The 21,626-nt window shown below is 37.6% G+C and overlaps 1 protein-coding gene across 2 annotated transcripts in view; it reads right to left on the bottom strand.

The window, feature by feature from the left end:
- Window positions 1-2,751: 2,751 nt before the first annotated feature.
- The window catches only part of LOC121374935 (39S ribosomal protein L15, mitochondrial-like), a 30,033-nt gene continuing 11,158 nt past the window's right edge, over window positions 2,752-21,626 (bottom strand). For both annotated transcript variants that reach the window (XM_041502076.1, XM_041502075.1), the window contains exons 3-4: window positions 17,939-18,104; window positions 2,752-3,565 (exon numbers count right to left, since the gene is read on the bottom strand). In XM_041502076.1, coding sequence (XP_041358010.1) covers window positions 3,104-3,565; window positions 17,939-18,104 — 628 coding nt within the window. In that variant the 3' untranslated portion in view covers window positions 2,752-3,103. The remainder of the gene's footprint in view (window positions 3,566-17,938; window positions 18,105-21,626) is intronic.

Below are 21,626 nucleotides of genomic sequence, written 5' to 3'. Positions count from 1 at the left end.
CATCACCCCAAAACATTGTTTAATTGTTATCAGGTATATTAATGTGACTACTGCGTTCTGTCCCAAACAATTTCACAACATTAGTTTGTATGAGTAGCATTTTGACGTTAACGGGTTCTCACAATGTGGATTATGTATTACTGTTACAGAGTTTGACATTTGATTACTAAATATTTTCTGGTTTTCAATATTCCACAAACAATGGTCTGAAGCTGAACTTCACCCCTCTAAAGTATTCACGCATGGAGTATCCAGTTACAAATTGCGCATCCACCACCCACCTCAAGTCGTATATTAAAGAACATAACATCCACGGTTTCTGCACTGAAAAAAGTGCGCTTAAATAATAGCCCGTCACATTTAAGCGTTTTATTAATTAACTATACGATTATACGTGTTGATATTAAGCAATAATGTGCATTATATATCGATGAATATGCATACCAGGCCAAATACTTAGTACCTTAATTGTCCCCTCGTTTAAAGGGACATTCCTGAGTTTGCTGCTTTGTAAGATGTTTCCAACTAATAAAATATTTCTACGATTAAACTTACCAATTAAATATATTTTCTTATTTAGAATATCAGTGCCTGTATATTCAATGTGTTTCAGGTATTTTTTAAATATTTTTTTTTTAGGAATTAAAATGAAATTTAACGTAGTACAAATATTAGAATGGCCAGAAACGTTTAATATACAGCCACTAATATTTTATGAAGAAAAATATATTTGATATGTAATTACAATCTTTAAAAGTCTCTGTTAGTCGATAACATCTTAAAAATTGCAGCAAACTCAGGAATGTCCCTTTAATAGCAGCCAATGTAAAATCACCGTGTTTCTGATCTCACATACATAACCATGTGTTACGTTTACCATACTGGTCACTATTACTGGACATTGAGTAGTTCCTCATAGGTGGGTGTTGAAGTAGCTTACCAGAACAGAAATTGTCAGTTACTCAGCACTTTAAGGCTTTTTGTATCAATCGCTTCAGTTACCCGGTACCTGAATAGTTGTATGAATTTTATTAATATTACACTGACGATAAAATTGCTATGCAGTTAATAGTGGCTTTGAATGAAAACTAAGGGAAGAAACGTTTCTGTTCCAGTAAGAAATGGCAGTTAGCTGAATGTTTCATATTGATAGAAGCCCATTTAAAACATAACACACAATGACCGGAAAAATAAAGCTACAAAAGTTTTAAAATATAAACCTGTTCCTGCCACAAAATCTACACTTACCAACAAACAACACACTTTAGTGCATGCACTTTCACATAGACAGAAGAGTACATACCACAAACCTTGAATATATGCAGGACACACCCTGTCCATTGCAAAATTAGCCAACTGTTAATTTTTTTAAAATACAAATTGGCTACATTTTCTTTAAATCAGCCACTTTTAAAATAATTTTCATGGAAATACTACTAGATCTAACAAGAGTATCGGTGAGATACATGATACGCCCATCAGGAGTTTGATGGAAAACCATATCTATATTAATGAATATGTTACGGGTATGAATCAATTCTAATATATGAAATTTTTGCAATGAGATTGATGAACAGTTTGTTTTGGACCAACCACCATCCCAAGTTGTTCCTACATGTGAGGTTTGATGGTCCTGTATACATCTGTATGCAAGATATGATCCAGACAAGGATTTTCTGTTATGTGCAGGAGACCGTGAAAAGTAGGTCACAATGACTTAGTAATAGAACACAACACACTGCAGTCCCAAGTTGTTCCTACATATGAGGTTTGAAGTTACTATATGCATCTGTATGCAAGATATGGTCTGGACAAGGATTTACTGTTATGTGCAGTAGACCATGAAAAGTAGGTCACAGTGACCTACTAATAGTACCTGACACACCAACATCCGAAGTTGTTCCTACATGTGAGGTTTGATGCTCCTGTATACAAGATATGGTCCGGACAAGAAAAAGTTAACAAACGGATGGACGGACCACGCCATACCATACCCGACCCATAGATGGGCATATAAAAACTGGCTAAATCAAAAACGTTTCAAATCTGAGCCCTGTATGTCATATGGTACTGATTGGAATGGTACCCCCCCCCCCCCCCCCCCCCCCCCCCCCCCCACAACTCATTTTAAAATGGTGAAATGTTCTCCCACTGAGACAAGTCCCACCCATTACATTGCAGAATGTGCCATAAAAGATTATTTAATACTGCAATTCCAGGCCAACACTACTACATGAGATAGTCGTTCTGATTTACAGAGTATCTTTTATGTGCACTTTCCCACAGATAGGGCATCACACACCACAACCATCGATATACCAGTTGTGGAGCACTGGTTGGAACATGAAATGGGTCTACTGAGGGATATCAGTGCCATGACCTATGATCTCAATGCAAGTATTTCACTAGTAAGTTACATAATGATCCCACTTTTACAAAAGCACTGCCAAATGGTTGTGTACTTGTAAGAGAAACAATCCCATACATATAATAAATAAAAATTAACATACAGTAAAGTACACTTGAAACGAACATTCTTAGAACAAATTACTGCATAGAACAAACTGGTCGTAAGGTCCTGTTTTATCTCCCTATATATTAATAACCAACTTATGCAAATGTGTACAAGCTACTGCTATAACGAACTATCCTGGTCCCTTCCAGTTCGTTATAAGAGTACTTTACTGTATCATGTGTGTGCACTTGTCATTGAAATAGTCCCTAAATATTAGAACACATCATAAAGAGTTATGAAGTTAAGACATTTATTACCATGGTTTCACAAGTAAGGAAGTTTCAGACATTACTAATAAACTCTGATGTCATCCAGCAAACATGGTTACCCACACAATAGTATAGTCAAATGAGAAAATATTATAGTCACTCTCAGCATGTGTAACAATCAAAATATCACCCACTGAGAATACCGATATCTTCCAGATCCATTTAGAAATAAGATGTTGTATACTACCTTAATATTACAACACACAAGAAGATATCACCCACTGAGAACTTCTATTAAAACTAAGATTTGTTAATTTGTTATGTCTGTTAGCATCCAACTAGCACATTGAGGGTTACACTACTCGACTCAGAGTGAGTATCATGACGCATAATACTCTAGATATTCTTTACTCTTGGGTTTGAGCACCACCTTATCTTTCAGGTTGACAACCCAGCCAGGGGCCAAGCCATAAAATATCTGTCGCGGGTCTTTCCTCATCATCAACATCTCTCTGTGTGGGTCCGCAATGATGTCTGGCAACGTGTAGCCGTATTTCTGGGAGAGTTCGAACCTCGCTTTCTCCACTTGTTCTGGGTTGGCGAGATAGCCACGTGATTTCGGGTCTGTGTAGAACTGAATGGCATCTGCCGGAGGGAACTTGCAGCGTGGGATTGGAACACCTTTCTGGAAGAACTGCAGGGGGTTCATGACAGCAAACAGGGATGCGGGGTCGAAGTAGCGTGTCGTGATGACGCCCCCGTTGCGCTCCACAGCGGCTATCACGGCTTCACTCGCCCACTGAACTTCAAGGTTGACTTTAGCCGAAAACAGGTCAACACCCTGAAAGCGAAAAACAGATTGCAATAATTCTAATCCTACCCTGCTGAATGTTACCAGACCTGTCAACCCTCCGGGTTCCGCGGGAGTCTCCCGGTATTTGATCAAATCTCCTTTCACCTGTGCGGGAGACAGTTTCTTCTGTTAAATGACATTTTTGTAAGCATAAAAAAAAATCGATCCTCTTTTGTCAAAATAACAGAAGGGAAGTAACTCTGCCTTTTTTTCTCATTCAGAAAATGTCGACTACTTTCGGCTTCTGAGAATGTAACAGGCCGAATTGTCCCGACTGTTTAACCTTTGCCGAAGTGAGAATTGTGGGATAGCCTATTTATATTGTTAAAAAAGCACATGGGGTTTATAAAATGACGTGTTATTATAATGTTTGTTGTCATCGTAATGGCTACGAAGCGTGTTGCCGCTAATTCAACAGGCTATGTATTGACATTCAGTGTTGCCATATAAAAAAATAAAACTATCCAATTTAGTTCTAATAACACCTCTGAATTGTAAAATGTCTTCCCACTGGATTACATAATGCAACTATGACGAATCTGAACTGCCAGACTCCGAGTTGACAGCGATACACACGATGCATGTTAAAATCACATGTCACAGCAAGACAACGAAAAGACCAATTAGCTGTATAAACATACTTGTGTCAGTTAATTTGGTATGTTTGTGCAGTAAAATGTTGGTTATAAGGGTACACTTCAAGAAATTATTTTTGTACAATTAAAAAATGTTGTGTTTGACATTGACATAAAGTTACTCACGGAAATGGGTATAATTTCAGTATATTTCACACGATGTCCGTAATGAGGTTTTACTTATGATTAATGAAAATACAATGTTTACTGCATCATTATAATGATTTTAAATAAGTATCACGCCACCGTTCCTCATTATAGTAAAAACTGAATATTAATTTATAAGATTTATATAAATTTGTCTTTGGTACTTAGGTACACTAACCACAAATGATAATGTAACGCAACCTGTAAGGCTGTAAGTGTAATACCGTAAATGTACTAATTAAATTTTTTATTTCTTGTTCATGTTCTTAACATTTTTGGATAAATCATAATAATATTTAAACTTAAAAAAAAAAAAAAAATTATATATATATATATATATATATTTTTTAATGCCAAGATCTAAGGTTAAGAAGTATATATGACATTATATAGTATTCATATAACTTATTGTAATAATGTTTTTTTTTAAATCTTGCGATTTTGGGTTAAATTGTGTGAATTTAAAATATCTCCTGCTTTTTGACAAAATCTCCTGCTTTTTCAACACACACCTCCTGCTTTCTCTTGACTAAAGGTTGGCAGGTCTGTGTTACTGGTACCACCTTATTTTAAAACAGCTGTCAGATTGTGGTAAAACACACCAAATTTATTACTGCTAATTTCATAAACAGTACATATAACATTGGATAAGTATGATTTTGTTTGGTACTCAGTAGGATGAACAGAGTGACTTCCCTTGGTAATCTAACCACTATTTAAAATGGGGTGGTGATAAATCTACCTTTTTTCGGGTACAGGCCAACATTGTGCATTTGGTCTCAAAAACATAGGAAAAAGATATTAAAGTGAAATTCATCACGATGCAGCCGGAATATTTCAGATTTATTTGGGAAGAGCAGAGGGCCACCCAGCTTTAAATCTGCCAGATCCTTGTTTTTTGTCCGTTCTATGTTAAAATTCTCGGTCTGCTTTGTATTCAACCTTTCTTTTGAGAGATTCTTCTGCTTACTGTTCCACTGAAGCCGCATTGCAGTCATTTCCTTGGCTGCCTTCTTATATTTCTTATACTCATCAGCTGGCACTGGCAGTTTTTCAACTAAGTCATAATCTTGAATGTCAAGTCGTAATAATGCCATCATAATTTTAATAACTTTTTTTTCCTATTGGCAGAAAACCTGGTGGGTATGAGAAGTCCATTATAGCCACATAGTGTATTTTTCGTACAAGAAGAAGTTTGGTTTATTTAACGACACCACTAGAGCACACTGATTAATTAATCATCGGCTATTGGATGTCAAACATTTCGTAATTCTGACTCGTAGTCAACAAAGGAAACCCGCTACATTTTTTCTTAATGCAGCAAGGGATCTTTTATATGCACTTTCCCACAGACAGGAAAGCACATACCACGGCCTTTGTCCAGTTGTGGTGCACTGATTGAAACAAGAAAAACCCCAATCAGTTGAACGGATTCACTGAGGTAATATTTTTTCTTCATATTCAGACAATGAATGTGACATCGCTATTTTGGCCATTTTCAGACACCTTTTTAAGGGTTCACTTACCCCACATTCACAAAGGTAATGTTTTTTCTTCATATTCAGAATATGAATGTGACATCGCTATTTTGGCCATTTTCAGACACCTTTTTAGGGGTTCACTTACCCCACATTCACAAAGGTAATGTTTGTTCTTCATATTCAGACAATGAATGTGATATCGCTATTTAGGCCATTTTCAGACACCTTTTTAGGGGTTCACTTACTCCACATTCACAAAGGTAATGTTTTTTCTTCATATTCAGACAATGAATGTGACATCGCTATTTTGGCCATTTTCAGACACCTTTTTAGGGGTTCACTTACCCCACATTCACAAAGGTAATGTTTGTTCTTCATATTCAGACAATGAATGTGATATCGCTATTTAGGCCATTTTCAGACACCTTTTTAGGGGTTCACTTACCCCACATTCACAAAGGTAATGTTTTTTCTTCATATTTAGGCACTGAATGTGACATCGCTATTTAGGCCATTTTCAGACACCTTTTTAGGGGTTCACTTACCCCACATTCACAAAGGTAATGTTTTTTCTTCATATTCAGACAATGAATGTGACATCGCTATTTTGGCCATTTTCAGACACCTTTTTAGGGGTTCACTTACCCCACATTCACAAAGGTAATGTTTGTTCTTCATATTCAGACAATGAATGTGATATCGCTATTTAGGCCATTTTCAGACACCTTTTTAGGGGTTCACTTACCCCACATTCACAAAGGTAATGTTTTTTCTTCATATTTAGGCACTGAATGTGACATCGCTATTTAGGCCATTTTCAGACACCTTTTTAGGGGTTCACTTACCCCACATTCACAAAGGTAATGTTTGTTCTTCATATTCAGACAATGAATGTGATATCGCTATTTTGGCCATTTTCAGACACCTTTTTAGGGGTTCACTTACCCCACATTCACAAAGGTAATGTTTTTTCTTCATATTCAGACAATGAATGTGACATCGCTATTTAGGCCATTTTCAGACACCTTTTTAGGGGTTCACTTACTCCACATTCACAAAGGTAATGTTTTTTCTTCATATTCAGACAATGAATGTGACATCGCTATTTTGGCCATTTTCAGACACCTTTTTAGGGGTTCACTTACCCCACATTCACAAAGGTAATGTTTGTTCTTCATATTCAGACAATGAATGTGATATCGCTATTTTGGCCATTTTCAGACACCTTTTTAGGGGTTCACTTACCCCACATTCACAAAGGTAATGTTTGTTCTTCATATTCAGACAATGAATGTGACATCGCTATTTAGGCCATTTTCAGACACCTTTTTAGGGGTTCACTTACTCCACATTCACAAAGGTAATGTTTTTTCTTCATATTCAGACAATGAATGTGACATCGCTATTTTGGCCATTTTCAGACACCTTTTTAGGGGTTCACTTACCCCACATTCACAAAGGTAATGTTTGTTCTTCATATTCAGACAATGAATGTGATATCGCTATTTAGGCCATTTTCAGACACCTTTTTAGGGGTTCACTTACCCCACATTCACAAAGGTAATGTTTTTTCTTCATATTTAGGCACTGAATGTGACATCGCTATTTAGGCCATTTTCAGACACCTTTTTAGGGGTTCACTTACCCCACATTCACAAAGGTAATGTTTTTTCTTCATATTCAGAATATGAATGTGACATCGCTATTTTGGCCATTTTCAGACACCTTTTTAGGGGTTCACTTACCCCACATTCACAAAGGTAATGTTTGTTCTTCATATTCAGACAATGAATGTGATATCGCTATTTAGGCCATTTTCAGACACCTTTTTAGGGGTTCACTTACTCCACATTCACAAAGGTAATGTTTTTTCTTCATATTCAGACAATGAATGTGACATCGCTATTTTGGCCATTTTCAGACACCTTTTTAGGGGTTCACTTACCCCACATTCACAAAGGTAATGTTTGTTCTTCATATTCAGACAATGAATGTGATATCGCTATTTAGGCCATTTTCAGACACCTTTTTAGGGGTTCACTTACCCCACATTCACAAAGGTAATGTTTTTTTCTTCATATTTAGGCACTGAATGTGACATCGCTATTTAGGCCATTTTCAGACACCTTTTTAGGGGTTCACTTACCCCACATTCACAAAGGTAATGTTTTTTCTTCATATTCAGACAATGAATGTGACATCGCTATTTTGGCCATTTTCAGACACCTTTTTAGGGGTTCACTTACCCCACATTCACAAAGGTAATGTTTGTTCTTCATATTCAGACAATGAATGTGATATCGCTATTTAGGCCATTTTCAGACACCTTTTTAGGGGTTCACTTACCCCACATTCACAAAGGTAATGTTTTTTCTTCATATTTAGGCAACTGAATGTGACATCGCTATTTAGGCCATTTTCAGACACCTTTTTAGGGGTTCACTTACCCCACATTCACAAAGGTAATGTTTGTTCTTCATATTCAGACAATGAATGTGATATCGCTATTTTGGCCATTTTCAGACACCTTTTTAGGGGTTCACTTACCCCACATTCACAAAGGTAATGTTTTTTCTTCATATTCAGACAATGAATGTGACATCGCTATTTAGGCCATTTTCAGACACCTTTTTAGGGGTTCACTTACCCCACATTCACAAAGGTAATGTTTTTTCTTCATATTCAGACATGTGACATCGCTATTTTGGCCATTTTCAGACACCTTTTTAGGGGTGATGTTTGTTCTTCATATTCGCTATATTATTTTGGCCATTTTCAGACACCTTTTTAGGGGTTCACTTACCCCACATTCACAAAGGTAATGTTTGTTCTTCATATTCAGACAATGAATGTGACATCGCTATTTAGGCCATTTTCAGACACCTTTTTAGGGGTTCACTTACTCCACATTCACAAAGGTAATGTTTTTTCTTCATATTCAGACAATGAATGTGACATCGCTATTTTGGCCATTTTCAGACACCTTTTTAGGGGTTCACTTCATCTTACCCCACATTCACAAAGGTAATGTTTGTTCTTCATATTCAGACAATGAATGTGATATCGCTATTTTGGCCATTTTCAGACACCTTTTTAGGGGTTCACTTACCCCACATTCACAAAGGTAATGTTTTTTCTTCATATTTAGACAATGAATGTGACATCGCTATTTAGGCCATTTTCAGACACCTTTTTAGGGGTTCACTTACCCCACATTCACAAAGGTAATGTTTGTTCTTCATATTCAGACAATGAATGTGACATCGCTATTTAGGCCATTTTCAGACACCTTTTTAGGGGTTCACTTACCCCACATTCACAAAGGTAATGTTTGTTCTTCATATTCAGACAATGAATGTGACATCGCTATTTAGGCCATTTTCAGACACCTTTTTAGGGGTTCACTTACCCCACATTCACAAAGGTAATGTTTGTTCTTCATATTCAGACAATGAATGTGACATCGCTATTTTGGCCATTTTCAGACACCTTTTTAGGGGTTCACTTACCCCACATTCACAAAGGTAATGTTTGTTCTTCATATTCAGACAATGAATGTGACATCGCTATTTAGGCCATTTTCAGACACCTTTTTAGGGGTTCACTTTACCCACATTCACAAAGGTAATGTTTTTTCTTCATATTCAGACAATGAATGTGACATCGCTATTTTGGCCATTTTCAGACACCTTTTTAGGGGTTCACTTACCCCACATTCACAAAAGTAATGTTTGTTCTTCATATTCAGACAATGAATGTGATATCGCTATTTAGGCCATTTTCAGACACCTTTTTAGGGGTTCACTTACCCCACATTCACAAAGGTAATGTTTGTTCTTCATATTCAGACAATGAATGTGATATCGCTATTTAGGCCATTTTCAGACACCTTTTTAGGGGTTCACTTACCCCACATTCACAAAGGTAATGTTTGTTCTTCATATTCAGACAATGAATGTGACATCGCTATTTAGGCCATTTTCAGACACCTTTTTAGGGGTTCACTTACCCCACATTCACAAAGTTAATGTTTGTTCTTCATATTCAGACAATGAATGTGATATCGCTATTTAGGCCATTTTCAGACACCTTTTTAGGGGTTCACTTACCCCACATTCACAAAGGTAATGTTTGTTCTTCATATTCAGACAATGAATGTGACATCGCTATTTAGGCCATTTTCAGACACCTTTTTAGGGGTTCACTTACCCCACATTCACAAAGGTAATGTTTGTTCTTCATATTCAGACAATGAATGTGATATCGCTATTTAGGCTATTTTCAGACACCTTTTTAGGGGTTCACTTACCCCACATTCACAAAGGTAATGTTTGTTCTTCATATTCAGACAATGAATGTGATATCGCTATTTAGGCCATTTTCAGACACCTTTTTAGGGGTTCACTTACCCCACATTCACAAAGGTAATGTTTGTTCTTCATATTCAGACAATGAATGTGACATCGCTATTTAGGCCATTTTCAGACACCTTTTTAGGGGTTCACTTACCCCACATTCACAAAGGTAATGTTTGTTCTTCATATTTAGGCACTGAATGTGATATCTAGATGGTTAGATATTATCTTCTTTTCTTTTTTTTGGCTATTTTGGTATAAATGGTCAATTTAAGCCTATTTATTGCTATTTTGGCTAGGGGTTCAGGGGGGTTGAATTTCACTTTTATAATTCTTTCCTATTTTTGAGACCAAATGCACAAATTGGGCCTGTACCCAGTACCCAGAAAGGTTTGGGGGAAAAAAGCAATTTACCACCCCCTCTATTTAAAAGGAATTTTACTGTCTGTGACACACAATAAACATTTGAAGGTGAATAAATACATGGTATCTTTGATAGAGACAACATATCTAGTGTTTTTCTAGCTTGTTTTAGCATGGTGCAGCACCATGCCTCAATAGTCTAGCACCATCTTGCCTTAATCAGCGCCATGCTGCCCTGAGATTAAACAAGCCTTTTTCAGTAATTAATTCTAAAATTGCCTTTATAAAACACCAAAAAAGGTATTATTAATTAATAAAATATGCCTTTTATATCTTTTGCCATTAATTTATTAAAGCAAGCACATAAATTACATTAATGTTTATTTCAATTAATTTTTGTTTATTTTTTAATGAAATAAAAGTGCCCCGAAAATGGTGAAAATGCCCCAAAAGTGTTTGGTCTACCATGCCTTGCCTAATTTCTAGGGAAATCACTAATATCTAAAATTAAAAGTCAATTCATTTGTTATCAAAGTTAAAAAGAATCGAAACTAATAAAATAATTTTCCTTAAAATCTTTCTAAAGAGTCTTAGTAGGGGGGCTTAGCTGAAAAATCGTTCACTTTATTGCAAATCTTTGAGCTTTTGATCATAGCTGGATATCACCTAGACATTTCATAATCTGCCGGCAGACAAGCTCAATAATGCCCCTGGCGGCCATTTTGGGAAAATCCAAGATGGCCACCACCCGGAAGACTGAATTCCGTAACTGTTAAACTAAACATCATAGATTAATGAGTAATACATCCACTTTAGGGTTTTCAAGGACGAGGAACATGATTATGACATTATTTTTACGATTCAAGGTTAATGTCAAGGTCAAATCACCAATAGCATCAAGTTTTTGCTTAATCAGCAATATTGTCCACAAAACATCTTAAAATGTATTTTTATTGTTAAAATTGTTTATGAATTATTGAAGTCAGAGTGGCAATATAAATATAAAAAATATAAAACAGTCAAATTTATACTTTTTATTTTTTTCCAAAACTCGAAAAACAGGTCGGAGGATTCGTCAAAAAAGAAAACAAAATGTTGCCTAATATACACTGCTTTAAAGTGGAACACATTTATTTGAACAAAATAAAATGCAATCTTTGCCATGTATAACAAAGTAGTACATATAGCAACAGGGAAAAAATCAATCTATGCCATGTTTAGCAAACTGGTAGATATCACGAGAACAAAAATAAAATTCAGTCTATGACATGTTTAACAAACTGGTCAACTTAGAACAGTCACTTGCAATTAATCATTAATCTGCATTGTCATTATTGACACAGCCTCCTTCACACTTGCACAGACGTACATCGCACGCCGGCTTTGCTGCACTTGCAGTGTCCACGGCATGCCTTCTGACAACCACATTGGAGAAGAAGAGCACATGCTTTACTGGCATCAGGTAATGCTGTCCAGAACGGCACCCACTGCTTTGATCTCTCGTCGAGCTCCCATCCCCACGTGCTGAAGTTAGGGATTTCCTGGTGACACTTTGCAGCCTGCCTCCAAATGAAACATGCCTGTAGAATTGACCACTTCAAATGTTCAAACAACGCAGCCTGGGATGGAGGTATAGCTTCAAGGGAGAGTAGGCCATGTGAGAATAGTTGTTGTCTTGCTTGGTTCACTGTTGCGGCACTGCAACTCTTGCTGTACATGACTACGTGGAATCGCTCAAGCCGCTGCATATGGATGGAGTCCATTGTGAACGAGTTCGGGTCGTCAGTAAGTTCCAGGAATGTCTGCGTCATCTCAGGCATGCTCTCCCATGCAGACCAAGCTGTCTTTTTCCCACACCCAAGGAGCTGAGACGTCGTGTCACACCCACTAAGGGCATGAAATAGTGGAAGAGCTCGAGACTTGGATGCACCCAGCCTTGCGTGTATGTCATGAACTGGTATATCTTGGTAGTTCTTCCCAGTTCCAAATCCAATCCAGAGTTTGGAAAGATGTAGCTGATCGTAAAAAGCAATGGCAAGAACTACCACATCACTGTCCACAGTGCGGACATATGCTCGCTCATGTCCCTGTCTCGAGGCATGTGCCAGATGGAGAATGATGCACGAATCGGCTTCAGTGTGGTTGCATGGTTGTAGATCCGATATCTCAGTCGATGGTTTGTTGGACAAAACAGTTTTCAACTTTGTTGTAAGAAGGAGAACGTCGTCTAAGTTGGTTTCTGAGAGTTTCTAACTGCAGAAGGAGAAAAGCTCTTTCTTGTTCTCGGTGTTGGTGAGATATTTCTGCCAGTCTCTTTTTGGGATGGGTGTGCTGCCATTTTGAACACCTCTGCTGTAGTCATCGCCCACTCCCATCCTGACCCACTGATGAACTTCCCAAGCATAAGTTGTGCTTTGTCCTCGATGTGCAGTGCACCCATCACTAAGACATACTTGTCTTCGCCAAGGATCGTGGGAACCTGCCAACTGTAGCTGCTTGGCTATTGCATACAGGGGCTGATCCACACCAAGGACAGGAGTCTGGCCAGGGTTGAGGAATGCTATGGATTTCTTGACAATGAGCATGGCATGTTTAATTATGCCAGGGTCAGTAGATTTGTCAGGGAACAGGGGTAAGATGCCAATCTCGGCAGGGGGTTTCACTGAGCTTGCTTCCTGTTGCTTGAACTGAAAGCCTGACCACGTCACCACTTCACCTTTCTCCAGCTCCTCCTGTGACAGTTAGCCACCAACATGGGCAATCCATGCCTCATCTTTTATTCTGGAGCCCGGTATCCTATCATGAGATGGTCTCACCACACCATCCTGTTCACTTTTTGGTATGAACAAATCGTCATGTCAGAGATCTACAGGAGGAACGATGACATAATGGTCGGGGAGTTTCGGTTTGGATGTATCGACATTGTCAATTTTGATTGGTTCACGAGTATCTCCCACATTGTCAGTTGATAGGTGATTGGTTAGAGTAATTGCCATGCCATGGAACTCGTCGTTCGATAGGTTGCTAGTCTTTTTGTGGTCTAGGTTGTCCATATCCCCAGACGTGAAAACACCAGACCGCATGTTGGTAGGAAAGACAACACCATCTTCTTCGATCCGTTTACACACACTTCGAGCAACAGCCACTTTCACCTCACGGACGCGGTCATAGGAAAGACCTAAATTGTGAAAAGTCTCAACAAGATGCTTGAGGTGTGTATTACTGTGCAGCTTTATACCAATGTACAGTGGAAGAGGGGTCTCATAATCCTTGTTGTGGCGGATGTTGGTGGTGGTGTCAGAAATAGGGGCATGCTTGACAGTGTTATACATGATAAGCTGGCAGAGAACACTCGCCACCGTAGATCTTTGGTGCACACTAGCATCGGTATCATGGGACCTGCCGGAACCTTCAATGTTTGTCTGTGGACCCTGGATTAGCGTCAACATGAAGGACAAGAGTGTTTTAGGGACAGGACCTGTCAAGCAGTCAGATGGAAATGAACCTGTAAAACGATCCTGCTTCATGAGAATATGTCTCCGCAAGACTGCAGTTGCTTTCATCACAAGCAGTGATTTCTGACTGTTTGAGACTCTGGGAGAGCGCCTCACCAACTGTGCTTGAGTGACTGAGGTACACATCCCTACCCTTGGCGAAGCTATACCAACCAGCGGGAAGATTAGACAGAAGATGATCCTTGAACCTAGTGGGGTTTATATCACGACACGGGTAGCCTAGCTCCTCCAACTTCTGCTTGTACAGTGACTCGAGGTGTGTCTGCTTAAACACCTTGCCTGACTCCGACATATACAGAACTAATTGGGCTGTGACCATAGGGTCGAATACTGGAGATGCGTGACCATGAGACGTTGATTCTGCAGAACGCTTTACTTTGGATGCAGCATATCGAAGTTCTGTGTAACAGTCGGTGTGATAAAATATATCAACTGCATGGGCATCAGATGCGGTAGTGATAAGACGCGCATGAAGAAATTTTTCGTCTGTACCGCCCAATTTTTCAGGTGTATGCCTGCATCCATGGAGCGAACCTCATGTAATTCCCCCCTATCATCATTACACACAATACACATGCATTTAGCTTGTATGGAAGAAGAGGCGGATCGCAATTTTTTGGGACTGCAACCTGTTATTTCGGCAGCATCACCACCACCTTTCTGCTCATATTTGTCCCTTGCACATTTCACGTGTATGCTATTACAAACACTCCTGCACATTTTATGATACACTGACTTGTGCGTAACGAGAGTAGAAGCAATGCCTGTTCCATCATCAAGGCGAGGTAGGTTAATTCCGAAGGGGAGAGCCCCGAACTGCTCTAAGTCTTTCAGATCCCTTTCAAGCGTAATGATCCCTTTTTCTGTTGCATTTTGCAGTGGTTGTGCCTTTTTTGACTGGCAAAGACAGCGCAATGTCCAATCTATAGCCTTCAGTGTATCAAGGGAGGAAAAGAACAAAGAAATATAATGTTAAATTGGTCAAGATTCATTATATATACAAGCAGTCAATAGGCAGCCTGTTACAGACTGCATAGTGACTGCTTTGAATACTGATATGTTAAATCTCGTGAATCTAGAATTTAGATTCAAGCATAGTAACCTATCAGATTTCATCATTTTCATTTAAATATGATATGGGCTAATAATGAAACCACTGTGATTAATTTTACCACAGTGTGTAGAATATGTCGTGTTTTTACCAATTTTTACCGTGAAATGGTGATTTGACCGTGACATTAACCGTGAATCGTAAAAATAATGTCATAATCGAGTTCCTCGACCTTGAAAACCCCAATGTGGATGTATTACACATTATTCTATGATGTTTAGTTTAACAGTTATGGAATTCCGCCTTACGAGTGGTGGCCATCTTGGATTTGCCCAAAATGGCCGCCAGGGGCATTATTGAGCTTGTCTGCCGGCAGATTATGAAATGTCTAGGTCATATCCATCTCTGGTCAAAGTCTCATAGATTTGCAATAAAGTGAACGATTCGGGTCAAATATACTTTTCTTTCTTTTTCAATACAATAGAACAGAAACTGTCACAAAAAGGTCAGGATGGAGCAAGCAAATATTGTGTACAGATGGTTATATAGATTAAAAGTGTGTCTACCTCTTCAGTGAGGTTGTTTAAAGATGACTTTATACATTGTAAATACAAGTGTGTCTACCTCTTCAGTGAGGTTGTTTACAGCTGACTTTATACATTGTAAATACAAGTGTGTCTACCTCTTCAGTGAGGTTGTTTACAGCTAACTTTATACATTGTAAATACAAGTGTGTCTACCTCTTCAGTGAGGTTGTTTAAAGATGACTTTATACATTGTAAATACAAGTGTGTCTACCTCTTCAGTGAGGTTGTTTAAAGATGACTTTATACATTGTAAATACAGTCAAATCCACTTAATTGGATGTCGGATTATTGAATATTTCGGATATTTGAATATGTTTGTCCTGCACGGAACCATTTGCCATTATGACAATACAAAATCCAACGGTTAATTGGATGTGTTTTTTAACGTGTTTTCGGATATTTGAATATAAAATTATCCTTGCCGAATGGCAATTGCACGTAAAACATAGGAAAGTTTGTGTTACTTGATGTGTTTTTTTTTAATTTATGATCGTACGTAATACCATACTATCGTACATGCAAAAATGAATACTTTTAATTTTATTTAATTTCATTGTTTAAAAAAAGGAAAAAGACTTACAACAAACTTGTTTTCTTGTTTCTTAAATTATTTCGGATGACTCGTTATTAATCAATACATTTCCTAATTACATCGTAATTAATCCATGAACTCTGAGATTCATCTCAAATGTGACCCAATGGCCGAGACAATGCAGGACAATCAAGGATCAAAGTCGGTCATTCCCACCTTGTTGGCGGCCATGTGCGTTTCGTAAGCAGGCATCCCTTAATCTCATGTCGGCCACTTTTGAAGCAGTGTATGTTTAATCCATAAATAAACACTTGTCAGATATTTTTCTCTATGAATTGTCGGTGACAGTAACAAACAAAAGCCGTTTGCTACTAGTGTTATTTTTAGCGGGATCTTTTGATCACGTGATTTTTCCTCTGCAGCTCACAATGTGAGGCCCCATTTGGGGTGACCGATTATGGTGATTATTGTTTAAATTGTTAAATGCCGACAAAAGGTAAGTTGTAGGAGATTTTCTTAGCAAGTTGGATTAATCATCTTTTGGCTATAAATATTGACAAGAACTCTTTTTTTTTTCACAATGTCAACATGGCAAATAAACGGAAAGGAAACGATTTATCTTTGGCTCAGAAATACGACGAGATATGTGCCCAGTATCTAGCCAATGCTAACCCAGAACGAAAAAGACAGAGAACAGGAAAAGCAGCCAATGTGGAGAAGGCCTTATCAGAATGGTTTTCCGTCGCCAGACAAAAAGACATTCCAATATCGGGCCCAATATTAGCGTTTGTGTTTGTGTTTTTCCTTCTGTTACATTGAATAACGGCCTTTCACTTATTTGACTTTGGCCAGTCTAGTTTACCTGTCAAATCAGTTACAAATGCACACAGATAATAGTCAGATAGACGTCCTGGTAAAATACAGAACATGGAAATGACTACTTATTCAAGATTATATTGGGTGGTTGGGGTGGGGTCTTGTTGCACTTGATTTACAAATGTACAAAGAAGTTAATAATGGCCATTTAATTATCAAGAAGTTAATAACGGCCTTTTAATTATTTGACTGTGGCCAGTCTAATTGAGCTTCAGGTGGTTTTATCTGGGTCATTAGATGTTTAGTCACTTCTGCTTCTAGGCGTACAAACGGCATTAACTGTTGTCTCTTGTATTTATCAAGTTTATAGACAAACTTGATAATGGCAACAGAGTCACAATATGGAACTTGGAATCGGTATTTTATTAACACAAAATACTTACCGGTTTTTGACGAAAATTCCACATGTCATGAGGCCCAAATTGGGAGAATCGTAATTAGGGTTTGCATAAATCAACGAGGTCTTAATTGGGTATATCGTATGTCGAAACTGTACCTTCGGTTTATTGAATATGCCGCTTATTTGAATATATTTTTGTTGCACGAGGCACATCCAAATAAGCGGATTTGACTGTACAAGTGTGTCTACATCTTCGGTGAGGTTGTTTACAGCTGACTTTATACATTGTAAATACAAGTGTGTCTACCTCTTCGGTGAAGTTGTTTAAAGATGACTTTATACATTGTAAATAAAAGTGTCTACCTCTTCAGTGAGGTTGTTTACAGCTGACTTTATACATTGTAAATACAAGTGTGTCTACCTCTTCAGTGAGGTTGTTTACAGCTGACTTTATACATTGTAAATACAAGTGTGTCTACCTCTTCAGTGAGGTTGACTCCGAATTGTCTCTTGAGGACATCGATCTTGTAGAGTCTCGAGTTGCAGATAGCACTCAGGTCAATGGGTTCATCTGCGTCGAGGCGGCCAAGGTCAATCATTCGCTGAAGCTGCAGCATGGACAAGGGAGGGTACTCTCGCCGCAAACTGTAAATATTACAACCATACCATCAAAATGACTTAAACATGACAATCATACCATCAACATGATGCAATCATGACAATCATACCATCAACATGATGCACAACCTGTCAATGTTCAGATTAGTTATAACTATAACCTAAACTGAATGAAATCATTTACATATATACCAACTAAACCAACTATATAATTATGTATACATATGAAAATTGCAAATTTTAAGTTCACAAATTAGCTAAATAACAAGAGTACCGGTGAGGTATGTAAATGAATATGGTACAGGTATTATTCAAATCTAATTATGTGAAATTTTTGCAATGGGATGGATGAACAGTTTGTTTTGGACCAACCACCATCCCAAGTTGTTGCTACATGTGGTTTGACGGTCCTGTATGCATCTGTATGCAAGATATAGTCCGGTTAAGGATTTATTGTTATGTGCAGTAGACCATGAAAAGTAGGTCACAGTGACCTAATAATAGTATGCGACACACTGCCATCCCAAGTTGTTCCTACATGTGAGGTTTGATCATACTGTATGCATCTATGTGCAATATATGGTCCGGATAAGGATTTACTGTTATGTGCAGTAATCCATGAAAAGTAGGTCACAGTGACCTAGTAATAGTACAAAACACACTGTCATCCCAAGTTGTTCCTACATGTGAGATTTGATGGTCCTGTATGCATCTGTAAGCAAGATATGGTCCGGAAAAGAAAAAGTTAACAGACGGACGTATGGACGAATAACGCCATACCATAACAGGTCATCGGATTTCATGGTAACAATCGTTACCGGTAACGTGTCGGCAAAACCACGGAACCGAAATTTCATTAATTAAAATATTTATCTATACATATATACATGTATATGTATTATACAAATAATAATGTTTCTCATATAAAACTACTGGAGATAGTTTTCAACACAATCACGACACCCGATTCGGATTTTAGTGTTCGCCATACTTCTCAATGTTCGAGTAAACCCGAATCAGAGTTCGACACTGCGCTCAAATCAAACCCAACAAAAAAAATTAATATTGACATCATGGCATCTGCTCCAAAGAAGAAAAAGTCTGAATCTGTTTCTTTGAAAACGTTTTTAAAATGGCCATTTAGTGGCGATTTTGAAGTCGAAGTCAATGCAGTCGATAACGATCTGATATCTGTTAGATGTAAAGTTTGCAGTGACCATTACAAGTGAGATGCTTATGAAATTGCCCAATTTTTTTTTTTTTAAGGGGCCATTCGTTTAGTACGATACAAAAAAAGTTGTGATTTTCGACATCCTTCTTCCTATTGTACATGTACAATCGAATAAGCTCCACAATTTCCTATCTTTTCATTAAGGGCAGAAATGACGTAAACTGTTATATTTATGTAGCTGTCAGTCAGAACAGCATGCGTATGTAATGTGGAGGGGAGGGGAGGGGAAGAGGCGCGACTGTGTTTAAAATATTGAGTTTGAAAAGGTGTCTTTTTCAACAGGTTTGTGCGTTGGATAATTGGTAGCTTGGGACATTATTTTTTATGTATTATGTATGTATGATAATCTGTACTGTTCAAACTCTCTACAAGAGGAATAAAGAATATATATACATGTATATACACATACATCACCGCAGCAGGTGGAATTAAAGGTGCATCATAATCTTCATATAACATTACACTAATCTGACAGAAAAGTCAGTGATAGAGATCGAACAGTTATAAATATATTGAAAAATAAAGATTACTGCTGGCTTAAAAAAAAAAAAACCAAAACCCCCATATATATATATATATTAAAAATATTTGATGTAAAAAAAACCCCAGTCAGTTGGCTAATATGGTATAAGAAATGGGTTCCCATAACTTGTTTTCATGGAACCTAAATTAAACAGCTTCCGATGGGTTCCCATGATCTCAGGGCACAGAACCCAAAAAGTGTTTCCCATGAAATTTGAAATCCTATGGCTTGTATATAATACGACCCATCATAGATGGGTGTATAAAAAGTCCCTCAGTGCAAGCCCTAATTACAACTGTCTACTTAATGTTATCAAGAATTTTAATAAGATGTCGCTCAGAGCTGTGTATATCGGTATCATGTCAATACCAATTTACCGTACCGAGCAAATTTCAAATACCGAAATTTCAGAATTGAAAAATGTTTCCCGCCAACTTAGTAAAGCACTAACAATACATCTCATGATCGCAAAATAGGTTGAGTATAAATTAGACAAGAGCCTTGTGTATAGAAGTTAATTTTATTTAGATGAAATTAGCGGGTGAGCCTTAACTCAGGCATGCATTCAAAGCCGAGTATACCGCAAATATCGCAGGGCTAGCTTTGCCAATCGCCAAATTCACCAATTGTGAATTTTAGGAATAATTGGCAAATTTTATTTTAATTTGGCAAAAATATTTTAATTAATAATTGATGTTTTGTTGGAAAATAACTGGGTTTTGCAAAATGTTTTGCATCACTCCACATCGGTATTGGGTCAATACCGAATACTGTACCAATACCAAGGTAAATCACCCCAAAAATACCAATATCAATGCTGAACCTCAAATTTCACTACCGCCCAGCTCTAGTAGTGCAGTCAATATCCTAAAGTTTGAGCAAGTGGTTCCAGTTTCCTGTTTTAAGATTGAAGGGAGATAACTTGTGGATTATTTTAACTGAAATGGGGTAGTCAAATCTTGTAATTACCAAGTGAAGGGGACAACTATTCAAAGTAAATAGAAGTCAGTTCACTTCATTTAAAAAGAAAAGTTCACCTAGGTAACCAATTGTTTCGTTGCATGAATTATAATAATTTTCATAACCAACCAGTTGTAATATAGTCCTAACACACTTGTACTCTGATTCTGAACTACAATGACATTCAAAATGTATTTGAACAATCTGATTTTACCATTTATGAGATAATGTTACATGTTTAGAATACGTTATTAAAATTTGGGTGATCCTAAGTTGTTAACTTTTCCTTTTTCAATATACAGTGAAACCTCTCAAAACGGGACCCTCTGTAAACCGGAATTCCCTCAAAACCAGACGTTTTACAGTCTCTTTTTAAAAACCAGTACAGAACGTAACCTCTCTAAACTGGATCCCTCTTAATACCAGACATTTTTATTGGTACCAAGGGTGTCCGGTTTAGAGGGGTTTCATTGTATAACACTTCACCATGTAACCCACTGCCGGTTTGTCTGAATTTAAAGTTGTGTAACCCACACACAAACAGAACAACGGTTTGCATGATGTGGACAAATATTACAGGTCTCATGTATACCTTTCCAGTTAAAATGACTACCTTTATTCTTTTGCAGTTAGGCGAACAAAAAATGCAAGAAGCCCCAGGGATCAAATTAGTAACTATTTAGTCCAAAATGTGACCATAATTTGACATTTGTACCTAAATAAATATACTCTTCAAAAAAAGAAATGCAAAAGGGTACAAATGGGTTATAACTCCGATTTTATGTTTCCTACCGGTTCATGCTTTGTGAATATAAGGTCATTGCATGTCCCAAAC

This window comes from Gigantopelta aegis, chromosome 6, assembly GCF_016097555.1.
Source record: "Gigantopelta aegis isolate Gae_Host chromosome 6, Gae_host_genome, whole genome shotgun sequence".
In the NCBI taxonomy this organism is placed as follows: domain Eukaryota; kingdom Metazoa; phylum Mollusca; class Gastropoda; order Neomphalida; family Peltospiridae; genus Gigantopelta; species Gigantopelta aegis.
Note: the sequence above shows the minus strand (reverse complement) of the source record. Positions and strands in the feature narration are given on the sequence as shown.